Source organism: Semicossyphus pulcher, unplaced genomic scaffold, assembly GCF_022749685.1.
Source record: "Semicossyphus pulcher isolate SPU_LCO1_2020_fin unplaced genomic scaffold, fSemPul1.0.p SCAF_14, whole genome shotgun sequence".
NCBI lineage: Eukaryota > Metazoa > Chordata > Actinopteri > Labriformes > Labridae > Semicossyphus > Semicossyphus pulcher.
The window spans coordinates 4,860,210-4,884,845 of NW_027211648.1; the positions used below are offsets into that span (position 1 = coordinate 4,860,210).

The 24,636-nt window shown below is 44.3% G+C and overlaps 1 protein-coding gene across 1 annotated transcript in view; it reads right to left on the minus strand.

Annotated features, from left to right (window-relative positions):
• Positions 1 to 24,636, minus strand: part of atrn (attractin) — a 180,017-nt gene that overhangs the window by 123,744 nt on the left and 31,637 nt on the right. Inside the window, exons 7-15 of the mRNA XM_069661237.1 lie at positions 24,198 to 24,288; positions 21,700 to 21,949; positions 20,866 to 21,049; positions 19,376 to 19,530; positions 13,840 to 13,924; positions 6,362 to 6,582; positions 3,464 to 3,585; positions 1,660 to 1,798; positions 1,180 to 1,355 (exon numbers count right to left, since the gene is read on the minus strand). Coding sequence (XP_069517338.1) covers positions 1,180 to 1,355; positions 1,660 to 1,798; positions 3,464 to 3,585; positions 6,362 to 6,582; positions 13,840 to 13,924; positions 19,376 to 19,530; positions 20,866 to 21,049; positions 21,700 to 21,949; positions 24,198 to 24,288 — 1,423 coding nt within the window. The remainder of the gene's footprint in view (positions 1 to 1,179; positions 1,356 to 1,659; positions 1,799 to 3,463; positions 3,586 to 6,361; positions 6,583 to 13,839; positions 13,925 to 19,375; positions 19,531 to 20,865; positions 21,050 to 21,699; positions 21,950 to 24,197; positions 24,289 to 24,636) is intronic.

The window sequence follows — 24,636 nt, forward strand, 5'->3', positions numbered from 1 at the left end:
GAGCTGCTATAAAAGCAGCTTTACTTCACTCCTCTTGGGGGGCTCCGTTATCCATCCCATCTCCGATCAATGGCCGTGCTGTTGCAGGAGTAGTAAACAAAGGCAGCTCGATCTCCCGCAGACGTGGGTCGAATTACTGCTCCATCGAGATTTAATTGCATTTTTTTGGATTGATTGATCTCTGAACTCTTTAACAGGACATTCAGTGTCGATACAACATGCGAGGAAGACTCATAGAGCACAGTCTTTACAGATTGAATAGCGATGTTACGCCACAGACGTTCGGTGTTCTTTCTTCTTCCCCTTTAAGCACAAAGCTTACATGGCATTGGAGCAGAATCGAGTTTAGACCAGCAGGGGAAATCTAAACAATTTCATTAGTATGGATGGAAAACGCTCCTGAATTCCAGCTCTGCTCTGTGATTTAGACTCTTTTTTAGCTCCAACATTTCATAAGCCATGTGGAGGCCCCAGGGCACTTTGTAGGATCATAAGTGGCTTACATTTATGCATGGGTGGCTTCGGTGAGGGATGGCAGCGCTTGTGCCTGTTGGGTGATCTGCACTGAAACTAAAGCAGGACTGCAGCTGTAGATGACACCATGTTTCATTTAAGTGCAGTTCGGGTCGTTAGAACGGTACGCTCGCAGTGCTATTATGTAACAGTCTCCAGTGAACTCAAGTGTAGACACACAGTTAAATATTTAGACTGATTTTGCAGTTATTAGGCCTCAATAGCGGCTCCTACAAAAGAAAGAAATTAAGTTTTCTCTATTAATTCAGACTCTTTCTGAATTCTGTTCTCGAGTGACGTCCAACACTGTACACCCCTCCATCATTCACACATATATCTGTAGATATGTGACCTACAGCGGCTTGTGACGGTTAGTCGATTGCTGGGATAGATTCCTGCGTATGTGCTCTGATGGAGCGAGCAGGAAATAATCTGTTGGTGGAAGATTTGTTTCACCCTCGCTGGTCCAAAAATCACACACAGAAGGAAAGCGACCAGAGCTGACTAAATATCTAAAGATGACATCCAGGTGCAAAATCTAAAACACTGTAATGTTTTCTGACGTAACATAACTTCTTTTCTGTTTGGATTCTTTGTGGTTTCATCTGTCGAAGAGGCTCTATGATCAGAACACCTGTATTGATCTAGTTGCTACATAACGCTTACGCTCATAATCTGCAGCTCCTTCAGGACAAAGTCCACCTTCTTCTGCGTGGTCAGCGAGGCCAGGACGGCGTTGTGGCTCCTGCAGGCCAGCTTGGCGTTGTCGTACGAGTCCTTCGCGGTGATGAACTTCAGGCAGGAGTTGCCCACCAGGTGCCAGCTTTCCCCGCACACATTTTCTGAAATGGAAGAAGGACGGAGAAGGAGACGTTACAGGTTGTTAGGCTGATATAGTTAGTAGACAACAGGTTTTGTTATTAACCTTCATCACCTTTATATTTAAGAATGATAACTCAGTGGCTTCCAAACTTTAAGGCATACATCTCCTGAAAACAACGTGTCCGTTTGCCAACTCTCGTAAGAGATGTGAAGAGAAGTTCCCAAGAATGAAGAATCATATTCCTGTCTTTATATCACTATCTCAGATTTAACCACAATTATTATGTATTGGCATTATTTCCTGATCCTAATAACCACAGTTACCTGGCAGTGAGATGCACTCCTGGTTGCGGGGTTCCCACTGACAGTTCTGGTCCACAGCGCAGCTCTTGCAGCTTGTTTTCTTGTTGCACACGTATGAGGGGTTGTCCTTGGGGCAAACGTCATACTCCGCTATGGCCCCCTGGGAGGAAGAGCAGAAAATAAATTACATTTTTATGCTCCGTAAATATGACACCCGATCATGTGGCACAAAGTCAAATGGTTTTATGAATGAGAGGAGGCAAAACAAGGAGGGGAAGCAGGTCTTTCTAGATCAGTGGTTCTCAACCCGAGAGGTCCCGAGATTATTTCAGGGGGTCATCAGATGGTTGTGGAGAAAAAATAAAATATTTTATATAAGACAACACATTTTAGACTGGGGTATGGTATCACCTTTGACTGCCAATAGATTTTATCTAGTGTGTTTGTGAGAGTCAGTGGGCTCTATCGACACAGCGCACAGGGTGTGTCCGACCCACTTATGCGAGTTAAGCGGCGCACAATCTGGACGCAAAGTGAAGCCTTTTATTCATCGGTGTGTTTTGGGTGTACCATGATCAATCAGAGTGTCAGCTCGCATTCCCTTTAAAGGAGCAGTTCGCCCCTGGAAAAAGCCACCATCAGTCAAAGCTGGTGTTCTCTGTAATCGATAGAAGCAGTAATATTTCTGGCGCCATAGCTGTGGAGAAAGTTGTACAAACAGCTCGTGGTTTCGCCCATTCTACATTCCTACAACACCCAGCGTGCATTGCGCCCCTCCCTCTGAAAGCAATGGCCCAGTGCGAGACGCTGGAGTGAAATACTACCGTTTTCCAGTCAAGGACATCGGAAATCTTCAGGTCTGCAGTCTACATTTCAAACCTGACGATTTTTTAAACGAGACGTGACATCGGAGGCGTCCTAGATTGAGGAAGTGTAGTTTTGCGAGCTCCCGCGACTTACTCTGGGGGTCCTGACTCTTAAAGATTGAGATCCACTGTGCTAGATTAATGGGAGTTCCATTGAAAATGATTTAAGTGTTTGTTGATAAAATGAGAAAGGCTCTGAGTAAATCCAAGTTCTTACAAATTCTGCATGATTAAATAACTGAAGTAAAACAACCTTATTTATGAAATATATTAGAGTTAAGTGCAGATAAGGGAGCTGGAGGAGACACAGGGACCGTCTCTGGTTGTCACATTGCATCTAAATGAGCAGTGATTTAATCACAGACGGACAAATCAGATTCAAAGTCGGAAGCAAGAACGTGCTTCATCAGTCCGTTATCTAATCAGAACTCAAATTTGACGTGTTACAGTTTTATAAGGTTTAATAAAAACTCTTGGAGATCGTGAGAGGAAGGTTTGTCACAACAACGTATGAACTGCGTATCCAGAGGCAGCAGGGTTTCACTGGGATTGGAAACTTGGCAACTCATAGAGGACACTACTGATTCATATGTCATAATGATGTCAGCTTACATAGTAAGAGGACGCTACATATTGGTGTGTTTTATTAGAGAGAATTAGAACTTGAATAATAACTGTTTCCCCTGTGCCCCCAAACATTTGAATAAATGCATCTTTAAGACCGATTCACTCGGCTCCCTTAATCCTCCTACTGCTGGTGATCATTGGATATCTGGATTTCATAAAATGATGTGCTGCTTTTGATAGCTTCAGAGGGAGGTGGGTGGTGTATTCATGAATAATGTTCTGTAAACAGCAGCTAGGCGAGCTTAAACTGTTAGCTGTGGACACAGCTGTGATGTGTCTGCAGGGCTGGAGTTAGCCGGGTTAGCGCTGTCAGCGGGGTCAGTTTCTCTCACCGTGGCAGACGTGCAGTTGCTTCCCAGGGACACACACTGGCCCGTGCACCACTGGCAGCCGTTGGTGTTAGCCGTGCAACTGTAGCAGTCTGTGTACTGGTCACACCGCTCGTTATCAGCATCTGCAACGTTTGGAAGGGATAAATATTTTGTCTTAAAAACAGGGGACATTTATAACAACACAGGGAGAAATAACAGTTTGCTGTTGCCGTGTCTGATAATAAAAAGGGTTAATTTCATTTTTTCTATCATTTAAGTCATTCAGAGGTCAGTCAACATTTCCTGTCCATGTGGTTTCTTCTGGGGAAACTGGGGCAAACTGACGGCCAGCCAGCAGGAGAGCAGGGAAGCCTCCCTGGTGTTAAATGTGCCTGAAAGTTATTCCATCTGACGGCTTCTGTTGAGGTCGACTCGAGAAAGGAGAGCGGCTCGTCGGGGCAACTGAGAGTTTTTTGTAACAAATCACAAAAAGCAAACAGAAGAGGATTCTCAGCAGGCAGCGGAGAGACCTGGCTGAACTGTCCCTGATGATTACGTCTCCCTGCCCACACACACGAGCACACACACATTCACACATACAGAGGGCAGTGGAGCCGGAGAACTGGGACACGCTGTCATTTGGAAGTGTGTTTATAGGACACGTCAACACCCACATGCACACTAACACACACACTCAGGTTATCATACAAAGGCTGCTTTCAAAAGGCTTTTGGATTAATCAATGATGTTACCTGAAAACTGTTTTTTTATTGATTGATCAGCTGCATATTTTCTCAACTAAGCAATTGATAGTGTTATAGGTCTGGTGCAGGGATATATAATGCTTTAATTTAACAAATCCAATATTATTTTTAGTATAGGACAGCTGAGGAGAGTTTGAATTAAACACAAGGTGCTTGTGGAGTACTAGTGAAGAACCCCCTCCCCGTCCCTTATCCCAATAACTAACCTAACCTACCACGGCGACCCAAGCAGCAACTTCGACAGACCCAGGCTCTGCTCATGCGAGCTCCAGGTATTGACAACGCTCATACTACCTACCCTACCACATGGCGTCTACTGGCCCCCACTTTTGAATTAAACACACAAGAGAAAAATCTAGAGAGAAGAGTTTGTACAGAGAGGTGTGTTAGAAAGAAGCTGAGGAAGGCAGAGCCAGAGTGCAGGTGGAGCGAGCACTCAATGCGGTTGGGTTAGGCTGTATATTGCTTTTATAATATAGGACACAGACAGACAGGAAATGTGGGGAGGAGAGAGTAGAGGGGGGGCATGCACCAAATGATCGGCAGACCAAGTGTCGAACCTGCGATCAATATGTCGAGGACTGTAGCCTCTATACATGGCGCCTGCTCTAGATAGATAGCAAGATAGCAAGATAGATAGAAGTTTAGAGAAATATAAAACTAACATATAACTTGTAAACAAACAGGGAGGAAGAGGTGTTAATGTACCAGCTGAGCTAAACCAGCACCCCTATTTTAATGATGTAATTTTCCGAAACTGTTTTGGTAAGTAAACAGACCAAACCTAAAAACTCTGAGTCAGAGCAAACACGTGTACGCAGTCTGAGAACACTAAAAGGAATTTACATTTTCCTATAGCCTGTAAACTATTTCATACAGTATTAAAAAACTAAATATCCCTGTACTCCAGTGTAAGAATATTTTCTTTCACCCCTACTTTTAATAGTTTTGTTCCTAAAATGTGAAAAATTATTTAGATAAAGCCGGAGGTTTCTTCTTTTCCCTCCTACGAACAGTTTAGAAATGTATGCAACGTGCGCTGAACTCTTACTGTACTTAAGCTGGATCTAAAATTCAGCTGTGCAATATGTTGACATAAATACTGCCTCAGGGCCCGATCAGACAGAGCGCGTTTTGCAGGCTGTAAAAGAGTAGCTCGCTGAGCCTTTTTTTCTACTGTTGTTAAGGCAATCACCGAATCATAAGCTGTCATTAACCTAACTGTTATATGGTAAACTGACAGAAGGCCCGCCTCTCCTTTCATCCGATTGGACAATGAGAAAAAACGGCAATGACGCCGGGCGCTTTTTGGCTTTGAGTTGAAGGTTTTTCAACTCGAGGCGCTCGGAGCGTTTCCTTAAAAACGTGAGGCGCTCAGAGCCGAAAAACGCGAGGCGCTCTGCAGCGCAAAATCAGCGAGCAAAAAGCCTCTCATTGAAAACAATGACAAAAAAGCCTCCAGCTGCTAAAACCTGTTCTGTCTGATCGCGCCCTTATACTGGTCACTTGTAAATAACTCTTATTTGTGTACACCTCTTTGCATCGTAACGCTGGATCATCATAGATCCACTTCTCAGCATTTAATCTTTATCTTTATTTCTTATTTTATATATATATATATACATATATATATATATAATGCACATATTTGACATATTTCTTACTTGTATTTTTATGCCATATATTTCTCCATGCTTCTCTCTGTATCGGATCAACTGTAACGATCGGATTTCCCCCCCGGGAAAAGTTTTTTCTAAATCTGATTCTGATATATGATCGCATGGATCCGATACATGTTCATCATTTTGGTCAGGTAAATGGCTTTAACAATAATCAATCAATTCTCAATCATCAATTATAATAATAAGCATCTGGCTATATATGCTAAAGATGTAGCAGGCTATGTTTGCTATGTTTTAGAGCCACACAAACACACACACACACACACACACACACACAACCCCAAGCTAGAGATAATTTCTCTTTGCCATTTCACTCTGTGACGTGCAGCACTGATTTTGCATTCTGTGACAAACAAGATGTCTCTCCATGTCATTGGACATCAGTGTTGTGCATGCAGAAGAGTAGTGAAGACCTGGCTTAGTTTCACACTGAAAGATGTGCAGGATATCAGAGTACTGGTGGTGTCGCCTACATGATCGGCTGTTACAGGATGCTGGTAGCTGCTGTTCGGTTCCGTTGGCGTAGCTCTCCCAGGGCAGGCAGGTCCCCTGGGTGCTGTTCCAGACGCAGTGGATCCCCGGCCAGGCCTGGCTGCAGGACGCCTGGCTGGAGAAGGCCAGGCAGCTGGGCGAGGTGTACATGAGGACGTCACTGAGCAGCAGGCTGTTGAAGCCCCCGAACACGTACATCACACTGCAAGAAATGAAAAGGAAGATGTTAGACGCCGACAGGGGAAGGAAAGAGGGAAAGGATTCAGGGATCTGATTTCTGCCCTACAATCCTCCTCTGTTTCTACCTTTTGTGTACGGTGAGCGCCAAAGAGGCTAAGTCTGAATGCTCTGCCTCTTCAACCCCCTCTCAAGTCTGCTAAATCCCCGACAAGCCCTCTCTTCCTGTGCAGATGGACCTGACAGACCCTCCTGCTGTGTGCCTGTGTGGGCAGTTCTGAACATCCCTCTCCACTGCCCTCTGATCAGCTGCTGGGATTACTGTGTGTGGGTATGTGTGTGTGTGTGTGTGTGTGTGTGTGTGTGTCTTGGCAGCGGGGATGTGTAATTTGCACCAGTCTGATCATGCACCCTTCACACTGTTCACTCAGGAGATCTTGGTGAGTGCAGGCATCAGCAGGGGTAGAACAGGGGAATGAATAAGAGATGCATGTAACTGTGGAGAAGCAGAGGCTTTCTCACTTTTATTTTATTAGTCCAGCTTTTAAAATTCACGTCCTTGAGGTTTTTTGCCTTTACCCTGATACACCTGTGCTGAATGGACTTTTATCTGTTGTGCTTGATGCATTAAAACACCACTTTGAAAGACTAATAAACATTAGGGGTGGGGCAAACATCAATAGGGCGCTCCAAACAGATTTCCCTGCGATTTTGACTCACCGCATCACTACGTCATGACTACTTACGGTGGCACTTATGACATGAATGAGGGTCACATGAACAGAAATGAATTAGCCAAAGGAAAAGCTGACCTGCAGGATAAAAGAAGAAGAAGACAGTAGGACAATGTAGGACGGAGGTGAAAAGAAGTTAAGAGATAAAACGTACGTTGTTTCATCTCAGTTTGTGTCAAATTCTGTGAAACTGACACCAAACTGCAGAGAATAAATACATTAATCCTGCACTTTACCTCTTTAGGGGCTTTTTGTATTCATTTAATCCCCACCCCTAATAAACATGCTTTAACAGTTTCAATTGGGACTATTTCTTCAGTGGAATATTGTTCACATCAAACTGTTGAAGTCTGAACTGCTGCTTTAAGACATGTAAAGGCAATAAACCTGAAGAATTTAGTTAGTTGTTAAGTTATCATGTTTGGTTGCACTATTTTTAAGTTGAGTTAAAGTTATTTTTACATTGTATTTTAACAGTTATAAAGTAGTTTTAATATAAAACAGACAAAACAAAGAGAAAAATATTCTTAATCATTATGGTCGGTGTGGAAAATCCCCTCCCCCCTCTGACTCTCCTCTTCCTGCCTCTCTGCTTCCTGGATGGGCGGAGCTTCAGAGCCATTAAAAGCCACCTGCTCAGCTGAGGTAAACTCTTTGGCTGGCAGCATGTGGACGCCTCATCACCTCAGTTGTTTGAACTGTGTGCTTGATATGTAAGTTTCCTTTGGTTTAAAATGTAGTTTATGATTTAGTTCCTGTTGTGTTTAAACTTTATCCTTATTCCTGCTTTATATGGAAAATGTTTATGATGATGCGTTACATTTGTTTAATTATGAATTTGAGTTTAGGAATCATGATTTCTTCAATCTTTTTCTTTTACTTTGATACCAGATAAACCAGTTAAACTATACTGAGAATAAAACATTGAATTGGAGCTCTTTGCCATGGCTCATTTTTCCTAACAATCTATTGTGTTGGTACCAATCTCTGAATTAGATTATCTTTAGTTAAAATGGTGTTTCTTAAAACAAATATGGAAGGATTCAGAGTGCTAAGGTCATTAAGGTCGAGAATACATGCACCCTGTTCGGAGATTAATTCCTGAAATCACTGAGGAAAGTAAATGAACCGTCTTTGCTGCACAAATCCGGGGACGGCTGTTAGAAACTACAGGCTCCCTTCCCCTCATCCCCTCAAGGAGAGACACCAGGTGTTAGTTCAGAGTACCTGCATTATAAATAGAGGCCTGGCTGAGGCCTCCTCCTCTTTGTCTCCAAACATCTCACCAGGACTGTGTGTTTGTAGACGTTTGCCTTGTTGTCTCTTTAGAACAATCTTCAGTGTAAGTAGCAGTCCTTTATTTCTTGGGATTTTAAGTGTAAGAATTAAGAAAGATTTATTGATATTTGCTCTCATTTAAAAGTGTATTGGCCGGTCATTATGTGAAATAATTGATGGTACTTGTGAATATCGTGATTTTTAAAGGCTGATTTAATTGTTTGTATTTTGTTTAGGACCATGGCAATCAACATCATTCCTCATTCCTTGGTTGTGAAATAAACGGACAATTAATTGCAACCCTTGTTTCCTGGTGGTTTGTGGCTCCAGTTAGAACCCTTAATCCATTACAAGTAGGGACATCCAAAAGCAGTTTAAAATGACGAGGCACCATTGTGTAGATACTGTATATGGGTTGTTGTTGGGATATTTAAAGGAAGTCGCTGAGGAAGCAGCAGCAGGAGGAGTTTTAAAATGAAGCCTGATCAGACTTTTGGGGGGCCCTGGCAGCAAACGCAGCGCTCTCCGCCTCAGTCTGAAGTCGAGACCGGGGGGGATTGCTAGCAGGGTTTTATAGCAGGATCTGAGGTAGATAAAATTTGGGCAAAAAATAGCTCCAATCTGTTGAGCCAGACCTTGGAGTGCCTTAAAGTAAACACTTAAAAATCAATTCTAAAAATCAGAGAGCAAGAAAGCTGAATTCGGGGTTAGGTGATGTCTTCTACAGTTTAAGCTGACTCACTCATGAACTCTAGACTCGGGTTTTTTACACTAATGTTTCATCATTTTGTTTTAAACCCTTACTGTATAGCACTTTGGAAAACCTTTACTGAAAGCTTAAGGCCATGTCTACACAGGTATTTTTCAAGACGAAGGTTTTTCTCGGCGTTTCGTCCACACACGCCATTTTAGGTCACTGAAAATTGATCTTTTGTAAAAAAAATAAAAAATAAAAAAATAAAAATTCTCCAGCCAGGGTGAAGACTTTTAGAAACTCCGTTTCCATGGAGACATGTAGACGGAGTAAACTGCGTTTTGCTCGTGACGTCAGGCTGTGCGCCGTTATCGCGCTAACGGGACTTTTTTATGTTTACACATGCGTACAGTTACTCGTCCACTATTTTGAGGAACAAAGGCGTCGGGATGCACTTTGCCATTGCAGCCGGCCAGGTAGTCTTCCGGCAATAGATTATTTCAGACTTTTGATTGGCCGCGATTCTTCTTCTTTGCATGACTGGGTTATATCGCCGCCTGTTGGTGTGCCAATCTCATGACAGCGTTTCAAACTTTGGGGAGGCTCTGGCAGTAAAAGCAGCGCTCTCCGCCTCAGTCTGAAGTTTAAGACGGGGGATTGCTAGCAGGGTTTTGTAGCTGGATCCGAAGTTGAGAATCTGTTTGGCCAAAACAAATCTCCAAACTCTGTTGGAGCCTTAAAAGTAAACACTTAAAAATCAATTCTAAATATCGACTGGAGGGCAAAGAGGCTGAATTATGGTTTCAGTGATGTTCCTTACAGTATAAATTGACTCATTCATGCCCTCTAGACTTAATTTTTCCCACTAATATGCTTCATTTTGTGTTAAACCTTCACTGTATATTACTTATGAAAACCTTAATAAATAAACTGAAACGTTACTGCTTTAGATTCTGTCTCGGACTTGGTGGTTGTGTTGAATCTGAATGTGATCAATGAACGCTTGAACAAACTGTTAATTGCTCCTGAGGAACAGGAGTCATCAGCGGGGATTGACTCAAACAGGGCTGGTGCTTCATGTTAATATGTGATTCAATCTCTACAACAGGATGTATAATTTAATATGGATCGCCGTGTCTTGCTCTGCTGGCGATGCAGATAATACTTACAGATGAGTCATCCCCCCTGATCGCAACACCTTCCCCATCACAATCTATTCACACCGCAGACAAACAATGAAGAGTCATGTATGGGTGCACAAAAGGTGATTTTCTGAGGTAAGCTTTTCAGTAGTGCTGTCTCAGTCAGATGTCCTTGGTTACAAGTGTTTGCCTTTCTTTCACCACAGAGTTTACAGTTTGTACGCCTGTGCTCGGGTTTTCTTTGTCCGCTCAGCATGTGGAGTTTAACTGATTTAGATTATTGGAAGAAAAGACCGTGCAGCAGTTTACAGATTTCTTATGAGTACATATTAAAGAATTGCAAACTCAATTTTAAAAAATGATTTATGTCTGCACACTGAAAAATCCAGTTACAAGGTCAAGTGGAAGAAACCAAGAGTTGAATACAAAATGAGGGCTGTAAAGAGCTTTTAAAATCATAACTGATCAATATCCCAGTACATACATAAATATTCAGGACTTTAATTCAAGCAGAAGTTTTAATATGAAATGTTAAACTATGTTGATTGGTTGTGGAGGACGTGCAGGATCTTTGCAGTTTTCTTTTTCTTTTTTCATGGGGTTAAACATGTGTCGTGGTTAGCGGAAGTGGCGGCATAGTTATCAGCGCTCCACCCGCCGATCTCCACTGCGCAGGCTCCAAAAGACGTCACCGGCACAAGATGGCAGCACAATGAGAGTAGATGTCGTCTAACCTTACATATACATTACTCCTGAAGGGGATGAGGAAGTGGCAATACCCAGGAGACAAAGATTCAAGCGCACCGTCTCCTTTCTGATAATCTCTGACTTACGTTATCTTCTGTCGGAGCTCCTACGTCATGTTTTCAGCTGCGTAAAAGCAACATTTAAGATGATTTTTTTGGTCCAGTTTTGCCCTTAGAGCTATAGAGAGTCAGGAAATACGAGAAGAAGGAAAGTGTGGGATGACATGCAGCAAAGGGCTGAGGGCAGGAGTCGAACCTGCAGCCGCTGCTTCGAGGACTGTGGCCTCTGCATACGTTGCCCCTGCTCTACCAACTGAGCTTAACCGGCGCCCCAGACGCGATATTTAAGTAATAACAGCTTTGGTGTGTTGTGTTTGATCCCCATTGGAGAATCACGGCTCTGTTCTGAGCTTTTCTGCAAGAAGAGGCTTAAATTCATAACTTCAGACACGCATAGCAGGCTTTACATTTTCCCACTAAAGTAGCGAATATTTTAATATTTCTCATTTTTCACCTATTGCATCTGCTGAGTGTGTGCAGTGTCCAGATTGTACCTACATTACCATGCTCCAAGTGCAGAGCTGTGATCATGAATAAAAGAACCATGGAAGGTAATTTCCCTGCAGAAAGGCTGAAAAGTCCCGTCGTGTAAAACTTAGCTCGTCTCTGCGCACATTTCTGTCAGATAGAGATGCGTGCTGAACATGTTTGCATAACATATTCCATCATAACATGCCTTTAAATACCATGAGAGCATAATTAAACATGTGTGGGCCCTGGTGGAAATGAAAGCTGTCACCCTGGTTTACATGCATGAAGGAAACGAGGTTACCATGAGAAATCAGGTTAAAACGGGGAGTCTCAGAACATGTTTCCGTACCCTGCAGTCATTTCAATGCAGAGTGCTATCTTTCTCTCTCTAAAGTATAACATATATAATGGTACTACAGAACTTCAGGAGGTATATAATGCTATTCATGTGAAAGATACTCCCTCATTTTTGTATTTGATGGCAGTGCTGGAGTGTACTCATTCAGATCCGGTGACTGTGAAGGCCACAGCATATGATTCATATAATCTTCAAACTCATCACACTATTCAGCGACCCGCTGTGCCTCGTCTGAAAGCATCTGCACTCGTTGTGTCTGCTCATTTTATTCAGATTTTTGAATTTGTCGCGAGGACAGACCTGTTTCCACTCTCGGTGTGAGGATGTCCGAGAGTTCAGTCTGTCCTCACCTGACACGTCTAAATCGTCAGAACGGGGTGATCAGCTCAGATGTGTGAAACCAACTTTTGGAGGTTTGAAGGTGTTTATCTCGGTTTTAGAGTTTGGATTACATGTTTTTTACCTGAACATTCTTTCCTTTTATATCACCATTGACTCGCCTAACGGGGAATCTGCACAGGCCACGTATTTGAAGCGTGTTTTTGACACGCATGTGTCGGGACAGAACCGCTCCAATGATATTCAATGCTGCAATCTCCACCAGCCGCGTGTGCTGCGCGGGAGGTGGCCATTATTTTCTACTGCTTCGTTTTCTTACGCGTCAAGTCTATTTTTCCCCGCCGCCGCACGTCAGTGAAGCGTAGAAAGCCACTGACTGCAATGTAAATACATGCACACAACCAAGGAATCCATGTTAAACTATGTGATCTCTTCATTTGGCCAACTTCGATTTCAGTTTCCTTTTGAAGTTACTGATAGTCTATGAGTCGATGAGCGGGCGAGATTAGTTTGAAAGAGCAATGAATATTTACATTTCCTCAACATCTGAGTAAACCAATCCTATTCATTCATTCTCATTTGATTCTACATCCGACATAAAGAGAGAGAGTTTACGCACAGTTGTGAAATAAATCTGCAAGTTGGTTGCAAAGTTGTCTTCTTCTACTGTTTCCGACAGACTGCACTGTTTTAGCCGCCCCTGTTTATGGCCAGGGATCACAACTGCCATTGGCTCACTCTGAGACTCGTCTTTGCTGTAGTTGCAGCCGGTGTAGATCGCAAAATAGATGCTGCTGTGATGCTTTTTCCAGTTCGTCTTACTTTCCTTGTACCTGAGCTTTGTCACAGCTTTGAACATTATCGTTGTGAAAACAGTTTGGTTCAGAAGGTTCGCTGTTATATTGGTAGAAACTCTCTTTCCATCCAGAAAACAATCAATAAATCAAACTCTCAGACAAAAAAAAAAAGAAGAAATCTGTGGCTGTCTCAGGCCAGTCGTTATTTCTTTTATTATTAAATCATTTTTAGGCTTTTTGCCGTAGTTAGAGGACAGTGGATAGAGTCGGAAATGTGGGAGGAGAGCGGGGATGACCTGGAGCAAATGGCCGAGGGATGGAGTTGAACTCGGCGCCGTTGCATCGAGGACTGTGCCTCTATAGATGGGGCGGCGGCTTTAACCGCTAAGCTAAGCCGGCGCCCGATCACAGGTCTTTTTTAAGTCTGTGCAATCACTTTATTTAGATCCAATGAAGCACATGTTGTATGTTATTATCATCTCTAAATGAAAACCCCGACGGTCCACATGAGCAAGCACTAGCAGTGTAAGTCCAGTGGCATGTTTGAGTTCATGTCTGATAGGCCAGTTATTTCTTCTTCACATCACAGAGTATTTTAGCTGCTTTATTACCCATGAAGCCTCTCTGCGACTGCTTTAAGTGAAGTGCTGCGTGAATGATTACCTGTCACTGAACACGGCCGAGTGTCCGAAGCGATTGACGTCATAGAAGAGGTCCGGTCGAGGCAGCACCGTCCACTCATCACACGCTGGAATGAGAAGAAGACACAGAGAGGTCAGACAGCTGACCCCAAGTGTTAAATCATACATGTCTTCAGCGGTTGCAAATTCAGCTGGCATGCCACGGGTGGTTAGGGAGACCTTTGACAGCTCATAACCTCGTGTCAATCAATGAGTCAGTCGGGAGAGTAACCTTGACCCAGACAGTGAGGGTCTGATGGAGGCGGGGGCGACGTTCAGGGCGAGAGAACGTATCCAGGCATGTCTGTTTCTGCTTTTAGGCCCGTGACCCCTTAAACTGAAGTCTGCTCGTGACCCCCGTCAAAGCCAACGTGAGCATACGATTCAATATGAGCGCGTCAGCCAAAGAGGGATTTATAAAACGCAAATTAAAAGTAACAAGATTTTCAAAAGAAAATGCAAACAGGGAAGAAAAGTCAGGCAGAGTTAACTTCATTTTGTGACTATTAATCATATTGGGACAAGAGCTGGGCAAAAAAGATGTCACTGTTTCTCTACAGTGACTATTATTCATATCTATAATGATGGATAATTTGATAAAGCTGCCGGTTTGAGGAATCAAAAACCTGTAAAAACATTGAATAAGCAGTTTTATGTAGAAAATTCTGCAGAAACAGGACGTCAGGAGGGACTGCAAGCTGCCGCCGAGACTTTAGCAAAGTTCTTCTGTTAGGATTCCTTCAGTGTTCTTCGTTGCAAGGTTTTACAGCAGGCTGAATTATTGATAGAGGTCTCCTCCTCTCAGAAACGAACACAGTAATACAAACTGATAAAAACACCGACTACGTTCTCTTATCTTTTGAATGGATATTCTCATACTCTGCATGGGCTTCACATTTTTGGGTGTTTATTGTTCACAGTGAAAACTGCATAATTCCGTGTTTTCCCAGAATTACAAGGTTGCCAAAAGGTCGCTTCTGAAATGGGCCGTTCAGAACAGCGGCAGGTTTCTACATAGGATTGTGCTTTCCCTGCAATCGACCAATCGTCATTCACCTCAGGCTGCCTTCTTGCACGAGCTTGTAGTCAAGTCGTCGTCAAGATTTCAACTCACCACTCCGATACCTCCTGGCGATTCTGGTACATACAAGGCCGAATAACTGATCCTAGAGCAGCCATGTTTTCTACAACTTTGGAGTGACCGTGCGTAGGATCGCACACATGGGGGAGGGCCTACCCTGTCACTCCAAATACTGTCAGCCAATCGTGGCTAAGGTCTGACCTTTGAATGGCAAAACGGCTTGTTGGTTTCAGGAGGAAGGAGAGGCTCCGAGAAATTACTTTTAAAATGAAACAAAGTAGTCGGCTGAAAATGTTTTAATGTCCAGCCTACAGCCGGCATCGATGGAAACTCTGGTAAATGTGCGTCTAAAAGATGAGACTCGTGTAGGCAGATAGTGGAGATTGGTGAGCAGCGGTTAGCCCTCACAGCTAGAAGGTCCCTGGTTCAAGTCCCTGGTTCGCATCCCGGTTCCGGCGTAGGGGGCCTTTCTATGAATGTCTCCTCCTGGTACTCCGGCTTCACTCACAGTCCAAAGACATGCTCGTTAGGTTCACCGGTGCTCTAAAATTGCCCGTTGTTGTGAGTGTAAATGATTGTCTGTCTCCATGTGTCAGCCCTGTGATTGATTGATATTAAGTCCACGGTGTAACCCCGCCTCTTGCCCAATGAGCCCCCTCGCAACCCTGAACAGGATAAGCGGTATAGCTAATGGCTGGATGGATAAAATGTATTTGCTGAATTGCTTTTGAACAAGTTATGTGTAACCTTGATCCAAAAAGTTTTAACCTCGAGGTCGAGACGTCTTTGCCTCAGAATCACTCGGTGAACTCTGTCAGGGTGAAGTAATGAATGAATATGGTGATGGATTTCTTTCGGGTTGTATTTGAATACGTCTGCAGCAGTGTGTGACAGCGTACACCTATCATGAGTCTGCACAAACAACAAAAGAAACAAACAGCGACAAAAAGAGCTGGCGTGTGAGCCTGAAAGTCAAAGCTGCTGGAGCAGAGAACAGTGACTGCAGTACATCACCTTCACTCAGCACAATGCAGTGCAAGTCATCATGGTCTCCCAGAGGAGAGCGTGACATCTGCGAGAGCTGCACATTCGCAGGCGGACACTGCCCTCTGGTGGATTGCAGCGGTACTGCGGGTAGTGTGGCGCATAGCCCCTGTGAGTGGAGATTTATGATGACACTGTCTACCAATGTCAGGACAGCGGACAGCCCTTAAATTCTGCACTCTAATTGAGTTCAGCTTGTTAAGGGGGGGGCGATTAGTCCTCAACGCGGAGCTCATCTCGACTGTAATTACCAGACAATTACAGAGCTGCTGCTTCTGACAGCGACCCTGCAGCTGGGTGAGAAAAATAGTCTACTAGTCTTTTTTTTCTGTCCAATTACAAACTCGTACAGAGGATGATGAGTGGCAGGGAGGAGAGCGGGGTCAGAGCTGAGGGAGGGGAAAACAACCAAAACGTGAAAGTCTTTAATTTCTAAAGTTTGACTCAAAAGGAAACTCTCCGGGGAAATCACAAAAACAATATGTTTCCTGCTGCGACCAGATGAGTTTAGTCTCATTATGCCAATCAAGAGAGCGCATGTGGTACCTTAAATGTATATATGGGACAATATGCTAAGAATTAATTAGAGTGATGCCTCTACACGTCCTGCTGCAGCCTCCGACCGTCATCTGTGTCCTCACATGCATCTCTCATGAACAAAAAAGCTGGTTGCACAATGCAGGGAGGGAGGGGGATTGTAATTTCTCCGCCTGTCAATCATCTTCGTAATGACACAGAAGAATGTCCCGGGGCCGTATTTGCGGCCTGCAGGGAATTCTCCCTCCCATCCAGACAGACTGAAGCCTCACATTAATGAGCGGTTTATGACAGCGCTGCGGAAGGAGGTTGACTCAATTTACAGTGTTTGAAGGCGGTTAGCAAAATGAGGAAGCCAGTGAGGATTCTGACAGAGCTGTGTGATCTGCCTGAAGGACAAATCAGAGGACTTTAAATGGGATAATAGTCAGAAAGCAAAACAGTACAGTAGTAATTTAGACTACAATCCACCTTTCATGGCCACATTTTAGCGATAGATATCCTACACTCTGCTGCTTCCTCATACAGACTGTATACAGGAAGTGGATGGAGCCTCAGGTAAGACAATATGAAAGTGCTATAAACCTTTCTGATGGCACAGAGGGGGCAACTCCACTGGTCCCAATTACTAGTGTGAAGTCTTCTTCATTACAGCATGATGTTCTATTTGTACATTATGCTCCCATTTAGGGCACAATAGACAATAAAGCAGGCTATGCTTTACGCTGTGGCTACCTGTCATTAACAAGTAGCTACAACAGCAACCACAGTGATGCTTAGCTCAGCGTTAGGTCGTACGAGGGGCTGCATCCTGCGCAGGACGTATCTGAAGGCCGATTGCGTTGCAGCGGCGCTTCGAAGGATGTCCTATGTCGAAGGCTCCTTCAGATGCGGCCAACAAATGCGTCCTCCTTTTCCAGGGCCGCGAAGGATCCAACGGGTGCATCAGTCGTAGCCCAACATGTCCCATGATTCATTGCGCGCCAATCCAAACGACATTGCAGACTCTCAAACGGCCGAGGAATACACTTTAACTGTCAACGTTTTTGGTTTCAAGTCAATCGAAAAAGATAGAGATACAAATGTTAAAAATAACGAAAGGAGCCTTGACACAAATTATCCTTAAAATAATAGGGCCAGTTCGCTGATTTTCAACCTCAGTCCTGTCATGCTATCATGGGGAGCTAGTGCCATTATGGTAGGAAAAAAGTGCAATTTCGCTCTGTGCCTTTGGAGGACGCTATCCGCTTCTCCAATGGACCCTGGAAAACCTCCACCAGACAAAAGACAGCTTGCTAAACTACACTTCCTCAATCTAGGACGCCCGCCTCCGATGTCATGTCACAACATCACAAGGTTTGAAATGTAGACTGCAGACCTGAAGATTTTTTAGACGATCCACCGGTATATTCTCGTCGTATTTCAGATTCTGTAACGCTCTGAGCCGTTGCCTGCAGCGGAAACGGTCGTATTTCACTCTCGCTGGCCGTTCCTTTCAGAGGGAGGGGCGTAATGCATGCTGGGTGTTGTAGGAATGTAGAATGAGCGAAACCACGAGCTGTTTGTACAACTTTCTCCACAGCTATGGCGCCAATTTCAAATATTATTGCTTCTATCGATTACAGAGAACACCAGCTTTGACTGACAGCGGCTTTTTCCAGGGGCGAACTGCTCCTTTAAGTCACGCAACGTTAGTTAGGCTAGCTAGTTAGCCTGCTAGCCACCTGTTGCTACGCGACAGGAGCTGTGTTTGGTGACGCAAGGACGCAAGGTTAAGGGAAAAGCTGGTGACGCAAACAGGAAGTCCTGCATAGACCGTACCGTCTCATTTAGCTCAGCGTTTGTGGTCTGCACAGGCTATGAATGATCCATCAGCGTAGGATGCAGCCCCTGAATTGAGACACCTGAGTAATGTCACTTATGGCTCCCAAAAAATAAGATTCTTACATACAGTCTATGATACAGATACACGAGGAGGGGCTGTTTTGTACTGCTGTCTCTCTGTTGCTGAGCAGCTGTTCTAAACAAACTGGGGGTTAAGTGTCTTGATTAACGGCTCCTTTGCAGTAAAAAGCACAAGAATAAACATTAGAGACTTCAGAGGAAACCCCCGAGGCTTCTGAGTGAATCCCACTGATCAGTTTACTGCTTACATTATCAAACTTTGATCGCTTTGTATTTACCTTCACCACGAAATCCTCAAGGAGTCGAGTGTGAACTGCAGCTGGAGGGGATGCTCTTCCTGGGATTGCTTTCCGTTTGTTTTTTGTGATAGGGTGTACGGAGCAAGACGGCCCCAGGGAGCTATCAATAGGCTTTTAATGTTTGCTGATGTCTGGAAATCAGACAGACAGCTAAATATACAGGCTACCTCCAAACTGATCGACGGGGGCTTTGAATGAAGACAAACTGTCAAAGCCACAGCAGAAAAAACTTTCTGGAAAAACAAAAAAACAACGTAGCTTTCGCTCAGCCAACACCCAGCTTCACCTCCTCTATCCAGGAAAATCACACCGAATGAATATATATGACACGCGCTACACTGCATGAAAACCTGGGACTACATTATTCAGAGTATTAGGTATGAATAGGGGGTAGAGATGTGACATTTGACCTTCTGTTGCTCCAGTAGAGCTGCTTGTCCAACAACAAAACACTGCAGTTGTACTGAGCAGCTCCCAGGTGTGAGCCTGTGTCACTGTATGAATGCAAAGCAGCTCGGTGCAGAAAAAAATAAATATGATGCATGCTAAGCAGAAACACTGTGAGTGAGGCTGGGCGAGCAGACTGCAGGAGACGCTGATGTTGTTTTCTGCGTGTGTGTGTGTGTGTGTGTGTGTGTGTGTGTGTTACTGACCCAGACTGTAGGCCAGGAAGTCGGAGGAGAAGCACTTGGCGCCGTGGCTCATGGATGTGTCGTTGTGCGTGTTTCCCCCGAACACCAGCATCGTCCCGCTCACTATCTCTGCGGTGTGGAGGTACCGGAAGAAGCCGCTGTCTCTCAGGATGGTCCTGCACGAAAACACAAGGATGGTTGTTACGCAGCTAGGTGTTATGCAGGCGTTACTTTCAGCGGTGTAGCTGCAAAAAATGACATCTTTTGCTACTATCCCTTCATACTGTTGTTGCATTGTAAGTAAAGCTTCAAACTCAAGTAAATACCTCACATAAAACAGCAGGTCCAATAAACAAAATGACAAAGATAATTTCAAACATTAAGCAGTGTCTCTGTGCTCCGGTGCCGTTTGCGTATATCTAAATGAATCATTATGCAGAGATTCGGGGCAAATTCAGCCCCTTTCTATGCAAAGCAGAGCCTCACCTGATTCACAAACAGCAACCGCGCAGTTAGAGTGAAAATATTACCGCCTGCAGAGCTGGTGGTAACTGTGGCGTAGTGTTATAAGAGCTGTCCCACTGATGATCACAAAATGTATCTATCTGTAAAAACAATCTGTTAATAATATGTTGTCATTTTATTATAATCGGGAGATCAATCAGTCCAGGGCTGTGCGAGGCTCAACCCCGGCACACCTTGTCCACATGTTGAGACGGTCCGTTACGCATGACAGGGTTTATCATATGGACGAGCTGCTGCTGCGCGGTTGTTTATAAAATGTAGCTGCGTTACAGACAGACACTAGTAAACACCTGTCGAGTCTGGGCTTTACAATAAACTGTTCAAAGAGCTGCCCCCTCCTCTCCCTGCTCATCATCCATCTGTGCGTGGAGTTGAGATCCTTCAGCGTGCGCTCACCTGATGCCTGAGAGCACAGCAGAGAGTGGAGGTGCAGACAGCACCTCTCCACAATCAGACACAAAACAAGAGCAAACTGCACGGACATGTGAAACTTTATGGGCGTGTTTGTGCTTCAGTATCATCAGCGCAGTTTGCTTTGTGAATGGGACCTTGAGACGGAGCAGATAGCAGGGGCAAATGCTGCCGGGGTCAGCCCTACACACGGGTCTGTATGTGACTGACTGACTGAGTGAGTGACGGTACTTTCACAGCCTTAGAGAGAGAGTTGCGACATTGCAATGGCGGATCATGGAGCATATTGGACCTCCACTGACGCGACTCTCTGTCTACATGGCTCTGGATACTTTGTTCAGGGAGTAGGCAGGGCTGCTCCTCCGCTGCTCGTCTGCTGTCCTCACCCATGTCCGCAGCGCGCACCTGCTTACAAACACGTTCTCATCGCCCTCATAAGGACAGTCCTTGTAACACATTGCCCATAAAAGCGCACATTGACCTGATGCAGTCAGCCACATGCTAGGTTTTGACCTCGTCTTGTTAAAACCTCGAGGACTCTATTGATGAGTTTGTCACAAAACAATGAAGCTCACCACTTCCTCTTGTCCACGTCGAACTTGTACAGGTCTCCAGCCAGGCCGTACTTGTTGGCGCTGAAGGCCTTGTAGCCTCCGTGGATGTAGATGGCTCTGGTGCCGGGATCGAACACGCTGCTGTGGCCGTATCCACCCTGGACCAGCGCTCCGTCTGTGCTCACCAAGCTCCACGTGTTCTTGGCTTCAGGGTCAAACAAACAAACTTTTACTGAGCAACAGAAAACGAGGTTATAGGTTTATGATAATATAATGAAACAGCACAAAGAAAGTCTACAGCCTGCGAGTGTTTGTGTGGAGTATTTGCTCCCAGTAGGGATGTTGTGGAGGTCATTACAGCTCGACTCACAGTGTTTTATTAGTGAAAAGGAGTTAATTCAATATAAATCTGTGTGTTATTGCTCCTAAAATGCTTTACAAGTACAAAAGTAGCGTCAGACGGCCATCAGATTTTTATGTAGGTCATTTCGAAAATGATAATAGCCAGAATCGCTTTAATGTGTGAGCAAATAGGAGACCCACTCTTGTCCATTGGCTGCAGTTGCAGGTTAATTCCTCCCGTTTGCTCAGACAGATTGGCTTTTAGAAGACAATGAGGCCTTTGGCTGCATGCCAACGAGGTGGGTGGATTAAATGAGCACACCATGGAGTCCAAAACTCGCTAGCTTCATCTTGGTGGCTGGTGTTAATTTCCTGTTGTTATAAACTGATATATTTAGGCGCTAACACCCAGGCGGAGTTATTAGTTAAAGTGAGGGAGCAGCTGAAGGTTTCGGCGGATGTAGAGACCAATCTTGGGCCTGCTGCTTTCTGCTCCTTCCTCGCAACACTTACCGATGTTGTACTCCTGCACCAGGCTGATGTAGCCGTACAGGGGACAGTGTCCAAACATAACCAGCATTATGGGGTTGTCCCCCTCCTGGACGGGAGGCACGATGTGGGCCGAGTGTCCCACCACGGCGTACTGATCCTTGGCCCGGGGGGTCAGGAGGACCCAGGTCTGGTTCTGGATGTGGAAAACCCACAGCTGGCTGGACACGTTTCCTGTGGAGTCGATCTTTCCTCCGTACATGTAGATCTTCCCCTGCGAACGTGTGATTCAGTTAGGAGGCGAAATTACAGATTATAAATAACAGACGCCGCCAAGAGAAGTATTTAAAATATAATATTACTCATTTTGCAATTACTTTCTATGAAAAGAAGTAAAAAAGTTGAAAAGAGTAGTTTGAAAGATTAAAACATAAGTGGTTTGTTTGCACGCTGGTCTTATAATCAAACATGTGAGGCTAGTTCAGAGCTGTGGTAACATTTGTGCCTCATCTCGAACCTTTATTCAAAAAACACACATCAGAAATCTCGAAGAAATAACTCGAGCACCGATAACCTCCATCTGCCTTTCAGTTATGAATAATAACACCAGTTAATTTTTCTTCCCTGGACCCTTTTTCCTACAGATAAGATTTGCCCACTGAAAGACCTGAAGAGGAGGTCTGTCTGGAGGTCAGACAGAATAAAGTCTCTTGATATTAAGAGCCTGTCTTTGATTTCTGTTTAATACTAAATAAAGATGGGTAAACTTTGCTGCTTCACTTGAGGTGCAAGGATTCACAGACAATATGAGAGAGGAGCTTCTTAAGATTGAGGGCCGCGGTGTTTATCACAGGCAGTTGTTGTAGTTCGTAGGAAACATAAAAATGATGGAAAGGAATCGTGTCCTGGCGTGGGCAGCAGCTCTAGACCCTCGACAATACGAAAGGATTAGCTTCTCCTCCGCCGTTGCGGTTGCCAAAGTTGATATCAGAAGTCCCGCCCTTTCTTGATGCTGATTGGTCGGTGAGGGGGAAGTGACATTGACGAGCGGTGGTCCAAAAGTTGAACTATTTTCGACTTTGAGAGCGCAGCGACATAAAAAACGAAATGTTATGAATATAACTTCTGTTCCCTGAAGGAGAGGAACGAGGTACAACGCATATAGTAAGGGCGTGATATTCCATACTATATGTGTTGTACCCAATGACTGTATATATACAGTCTTTGGTCGTACCGCGTGAATTGACTGAAAGGGAACGAAATGTTATGACTATAACGTCTGTTCCCTGAAGGAGAGGAAAGAGGTACAACACATATAGTATGGGATATCACGTCCTTACTATATGTGTTGTACCGAGTGAACCGACTGAAAGGGAAAGCCGACATCGAGGGCGTTTTTGCGCTGAGGATGCTAAGCACTAAAACGCTGAACTGCGCTGACGCTAAGCAGAAGGAGAAAGAGTCTTTTTACTTGTCTGCTTCCTTTAACACGCTCTGTGTCAGCATTTAGCTGTCCTAGGCTATGTTTGAATGACTGAGCTCTGCATGCCAAAAAGAAGAGAGTCATCTTAATAACCTCTTTAGAATCAAACCAGGGAAATCTTGGGGACAGTTGACAGATGGTTATTCCGAGATTGCTTTGCGTGCTTATGCCCTCTGCCCTTATGCCCTTTGTACATTTGGTTGATTTTCTAACAAGGAAACACCTTTATTTTGTGTTAAATGTGTCTAATTACACTAACAAATGTAAACTGATTATGCAACTCAAAACTTTGTCATAGTGTATCCTCAACAAAAAGAGGAACTTCTGGACCCATGAAACTCACAGTGAGTGGTTCAAATAGACAAAGGAGAGACTGATATGTAGCTGCATCATCAGCTCTGCAATCTACAAACCAGTGTGTGTGTGTGTGTGTGTGTGTGTGTGTGTGCTTGAGAGCCTGATTCAGTTTATTATCTGTTGTTGTGAGACTCACGCCGCTTCTATCTGTTGTGCATCAACACTGATTTGATTTCAGATTAGTCTTGCAAGCCCGCGATGACTTGAATGACACATTCACACACTGTGATGCAATTTGTGCATCACAAACACTCTGCAGCTGAAACGCTCTCGAACCACAGAGCGGACAGGCTGCATCTTCCTCCGAGTCCTCCTCGCTCTAATTTATTATTCCATCAGCGGCTCCTAACAGTCTTTCTGGCTGAGAAGAAACTGCTTCACCACTTTGCTGCAGCAAATCAAAAACCGGGAGATTTATATATTAGTTCCAGGCAAAACAGTCGCTGCTGAAAGCATAAATAACAGGACGGGGAGCTGATAATATTTCTGCTTTTGCCTCCATTTAATTAGTCGTCATCTGTTTCTCCTCCTCTTTTGAAGCTCTGCTAAAATCTCGCAGAGCCTGCAGACACTACATGCATGTAAACTGCTCTATAATTACACTAGAAAGTCACACAGTGGTGTCTTAATGTACATGCAGGTTCTTAGTAGATATGCATTTTCTCTCCCTCCCTCCACATACCTCATGCAGAGCCAGCGAGTGGCCGTATCGTGGTGTGACCGTGTTCACAGAGGGGTCAAGGGTCAGCCAGCTTTTGCTACTGAGGTTGTACCTGCAGAGAGGAAACACAAGGCGTGAGGATCATGTGTTGTTACATCGTCACACATCAAAGTTCATTACTTAGAGAACTGTTCCATCATGAATCCATTGATCACTAGGATTCGACTAGATAAGGTGAAGCCAGGTCAGTCAGACAGAGAAAAGTTGGACTCATGGACGTTACTGTTACTGAACCCTCTTCTTTCTCTCTTTAAAAGTCAGTATGATCACATGATGTGAGGCAGTTCTTGCCCTGAACAACAGGCCATGAGACATTAAATCAACACGTCTACAGTAACCACAGGGAGGAAGTTTAAATTTAAACTGGAAATGGAAAATCCAAATAGTCTCTGAGACAGCG